Raw genomic sequence first — 4,266 nt, 5'->3', positions numbered from 1 at the left:
ACAGAGAGGAGAAGGTAGAAATGACTCAGCCTGTAACTGAAAATATGGATGGAGGACAACAGAGCTGCTTCACGGAAGAAGAACCTTAGCTTAGCCTGTTAGCCTTTGCGCTAGCACCAACGCTATATRGCCTTATATGTATTAGCTCGACGCTAGCACGACAAACAAGCTAAACTGACTCCAAACGTACACAGTCACATAAATAAAAATAAAAATCATATTCATCTCTCTCTAGTCCTGCTCCGGTTTTTCTTTGGTCAAATGTTTTTAATTTAAGTGTAAACAACTGTATTACATAGTTTTCAATTATTCAGAAGAAGAGCAGTCGCACACCGCTACCATGTCTCCAAAATGACACGTGGAAGTACACTTTACCACTTGTGAAAATGCTGTAAGTAGGAGAGCAAAAGCTTGACAGACAAAAAGACTGCACACAAAGGCTGCGGCGCGCAACGTTTGTGGGGACTCTCCAACATCACGTCACATCATGTYAACTCTACTGACGTGCGGAGACTCGTTTCTTCAAATCAGCTATGAAATAAACTCAGATCTATGTTCTACAAAACATCTAAGTTCCTCTGTGTTTACAGTAATTATGGTAATAAACTCGTGTGCAAAGTTAATATTTTCGGACACAGAATGGATGGATGAGCAGGTTGCGCAACAAAACAGCGTGCACACACCGACACACAATCACTTATTCTTTGCGTGATAAACACATTTTATTCCTATTTTTACTTGGGATATTTCTTCTCACTCACATTATATTAAATTCATTATTTTTATGACATTAGAAATCATTTCTGATCGCGCAGGGATCAAACAAACACGTCCTTCACACATGCAGGAAGTAATCTGTCTATATGTTAATGAAGGCGTGTCAGGGGAGGTGTCTTACGTGCGCTCAGTTCCACGTTGATTGTGATGTACAAAAGAAATGTGCGTGGATTCCGGTGTACGCACGGTTTGATACATCTGGATTTTTTGTGCGTACGCCGTTTTCTGGATTTGACCGTACATCAGGTTTCAGTAAGAAATCCATGCAACTCTTTGTACATGAGACCCCTGCTGTTCTAGAGGTGATCACATTGATGATGATCAGTGAATCATTACATTTGATCAGCAGCACCTTAATTATTTACTTCGCGAAACTAATGCAAACAGCAAGGGTGGAACTCCATTTTCACACTTTAATGACAACAGAATCTGTTGTGTGTTTTTCTGGATTTGAAGAATTTTAGAACCTGGTAAGAGCAGACCATAATAGACCTAGTATCTCCTGATATGTAAAACTCTAAATCTGTAAATAGATGGATTCTTTTCCCCCATGACTGTCTCTTTGAGCTTCTTTCTCCTGAGTTACCCTGTAATGAGTGGTCACGAGGTGCTCAGCTCAAGAACTTGTTCTTCACCTGAGGAAAATGCCTTATCACGTGTCTCTCTTTTTGTGTTTCTTCTCTGGTATCTAAACCACGTACTGCCTCCTAGAGATTCTAAGGATGAGGTTCTCCGACCCAGTCATCATCATTCCCAGGGTGCTGCTGGAGGAGGACCACAGCTGGAGCGGAACGAGCCTCGGAGGAGCAGTGGATTCGTACGCTTCGCCCTAGATGGGAACCAGACTGAGTAGTCCTGTTCATTCTGACAGGCAACTTAATGTTTCTGCAGAGACTGATGCTCTGCACCATACAAGTCTAGTGTTTCAGTTGGATTAGGTCATGAGGTGAGCCCCACAGAGAAAGCACGCATGTATGAAAGTGTCTCTGGCTCGTTTCACTCACAAAGGTGCTACATTGTTTTCTGGTTTCATGCAGTTTGTTTTAAAAAAATGTCATTATTAGTACCAAGGCCAAACCAAGAAGTGCTTATTAATTTTAAAAAATGTACATTTATCACTTTTAGTCTTAATAAATAGCATAATTACCATACAATACTGTAAGTTTTGTCATTTGTAGACAATGATTTCAGGCCCGAAACAACCAGACACTTGGAATGCATACTAAAGAGGGGAAATTATAAACTATTAATGTTTAAACATTTCAAATTAATGCCTTTTCAAAATTTATGTCAGTGGCTCACAAATTTCTTAATTTATATTTTTATGTTTACATGCACAAAATTGCATCTATTTTTAAAGGCACAGTGTGTAGGATTTTGTCAATTCTTTTAGCCGAAATTGAGATAATCACTAATGACAACAATAAAAAACATGTCTAATCATTGCAGACAAAGACCTTGTTTTATTATTTTTACCTTATAAAAAGCTGTTTATATCTCCATGGTCGCGGGTCGCCACTACAAGCTGCTGCCATCTTGGATCGCCATCTTGTCTACGAAGGCTCATGAAGGACAAACTGCGGTGGCGGCATCAAAAACGGTTTTAGTTGTAATACTATAAATGTAATATTTGTTGTCTGTCATTGTAGCTGGGATAATTTTACTTATTAAAGCTCATAATCTTACCACTTGAAACATCACTAGCCCTGAAGCTGCTGGAAGACATCGCGGTTGGAATTATCAAAGGTTTTTGACACCTGAGAGACACCGTAGCAACTCCTTTGGGTTTGGAAGCGGGGGTGGGGGTGGGGGGAGGACCAGGGAGGATGATTCAACCACTCAACCACTAGATGTCGCTGAAAACAAATCCTACACACTGTGCCTTTAAATGGATGGTTCAGACATTTTGAACTGGGGTTCTATGGAAAAATTATGAACAATGAAAGGGACAGTTTGGTTTTTTTTGGAAGTGATGTGAATATCTTATCATCTGTGACATCAGTTGTTGAGCACAGATTATGGAGAAGGAGGCAAGTCTTCATCCATGCTAGGCTAATGGCTAGCCAGACATATACTTTGTTATGACCACTGCACGTGTTACGGGGGTCAACGTATCACTGAAACAGCTGCACTGATCAACATGTAATTTGGCAGGAACGTAGATGTGTCCATTCTACACTGCAGCCACTGGTTTTATGATAAACCCCATATTTATGGAGGGGGCTGCATCTAAAGACGGGGTTTCTGGACATAAAAAATGCTTATAACTCAAAAACTAGTCAACATAGGAGCTTCATTTTTGTTGTTGTTGTTGTTGTTGTTTAGTGCTGATGAAGGGCTATCCATCTGGCTCACCAATGAGCTTTCCAGTTAGGTGCAAGGAATCAGAAAAGGGCTTTGATGGAGTTGATTTTTTTTACTTCTGTTCACACGACATGAGCATGTATATTTTAGATGTTGGGTWGTATCATTATTTGTGCAGAAGGAGAGGTTTATTGGGATTTTTACTACTGAACCCTCAGAGAAAGCAAAGAGATATACAGTTCCCTCCAAAAGTATTGGAACAGCAAATCAAACTCTCTTATTTTCGTTGTTCACTGAAGACATTTGGGTTTAGGATCAAAAGACAACCCTGAGGCAAGAGTTCAGAATGTCAACATTTATTTACTGGTATTTGCATGTGTTAAACAACTCAGAGCATACCACCCTTTGTTACAATCCACACTTTTTTCAAGTGAACATGTGACTGACAGGTGTTTCTTATTGACCAGGTGTTGCCTTTAAGGTTGATGGAAACATTAAATAGCTCTGCGTGACTAGTCTACTTTTTGTCTRGGTTTAAATTTATAAAGTAGGTATTTCTGGTTAAACCAACATAAACTCTTGTCTTACGCTCATCTTTGGATCGTAAACCCAAATGTCTTCAGTGTACAATAAAAACAAGAGATTGCTGTTCCAGTACCTTTSGAAGGGACTGTAAGACTCAAACACGCAGCTTGATGAAATACTCGGTTGTCATTTCTTTAAAAAAAAAAAGTTTTTTCAAATTAAATCTCTACATTCCAGGAAGGAATTTCATACCTGAGTTTCAAATTATCTTAATTTGATCAAAACTTATAAATATCATTATCTGCAATCTGATACAAGAAAGAAATGTTTCGTGTTGAATCAGGTTGACTTTAGACTGATGTGATTAAGGTTGATGAGTTGTTTTGGGCATTGGACATTAAAAAAAATCTATACTTCATTTAACTATGACATAAATTAGATATACTCTACAAACAAAAGACATGAAATCTGGTCATTAAGAATCAATCAGAACCTCTGAGCTTTGTACAGCTTACATCCATCACACCTCTACAGGGCTTTGAAAAGGGTCCATAAAAACACAGTCTGGGTGTTTTAATTAGTTATGAGCTGTCTGAGATAAAGCCACACACACACACACACACACACACACACACACACACACACACACACACACACACA

The 4,266-nt window shown here is 39.0% G+C and overlaps 1 protein-coding gene across 2 annotated transcripts in view; it reads left to right on the top strand.

Moving 5' to 3' along the window:
- Nucleotides 1-1,931, top strand: part of map6a (microtubule-associated protein 6a) — a 29,315-nt gene extending 27,384 nt beyond the window's left edge. For both annotated transcript variants that reach the window (XM_014007919.1, XM_014007920.1), the window contains one exon: nucleotides 1,489-1,931. In XM_014007919.1, coding sequence (XP_013863373.1) covers nucleotides 1,489-1,630 — 142 coding nt within the window. In that variant the 3' untranslated portion in view covers nucleotides 1,631-1,931. The remainder of the gene's footprint in view (nucleotides 1-1,488) is intronic.
- The last annotated feature ends 2,335 nt before the right edge of the window (nucleotides 1,932-4,266 follow it).

This window comes from Austrofundulus limnaeus, unplaced genomic scaffold (assembly GCF_001266775.1).
Source record: "Austrofundulus limnaeus strain Quisiro unplaced genomic scaffold, Austrofundulus_limnaeus-1.0 Scaffold45, whole genome shotgun sequence".
NCBI classification, from domain to species: Eukaryota; Metazoa; Chordata; class Actinopteri; order Cyprinodontiformes; family Rivulidae; genus Austrofundulus; species Austrofundulus limnaeus.
Note: the sequence above shows the minus strand (reverse complement) of the source record. Positions and strands in the feature narration are given on the sequence as shown.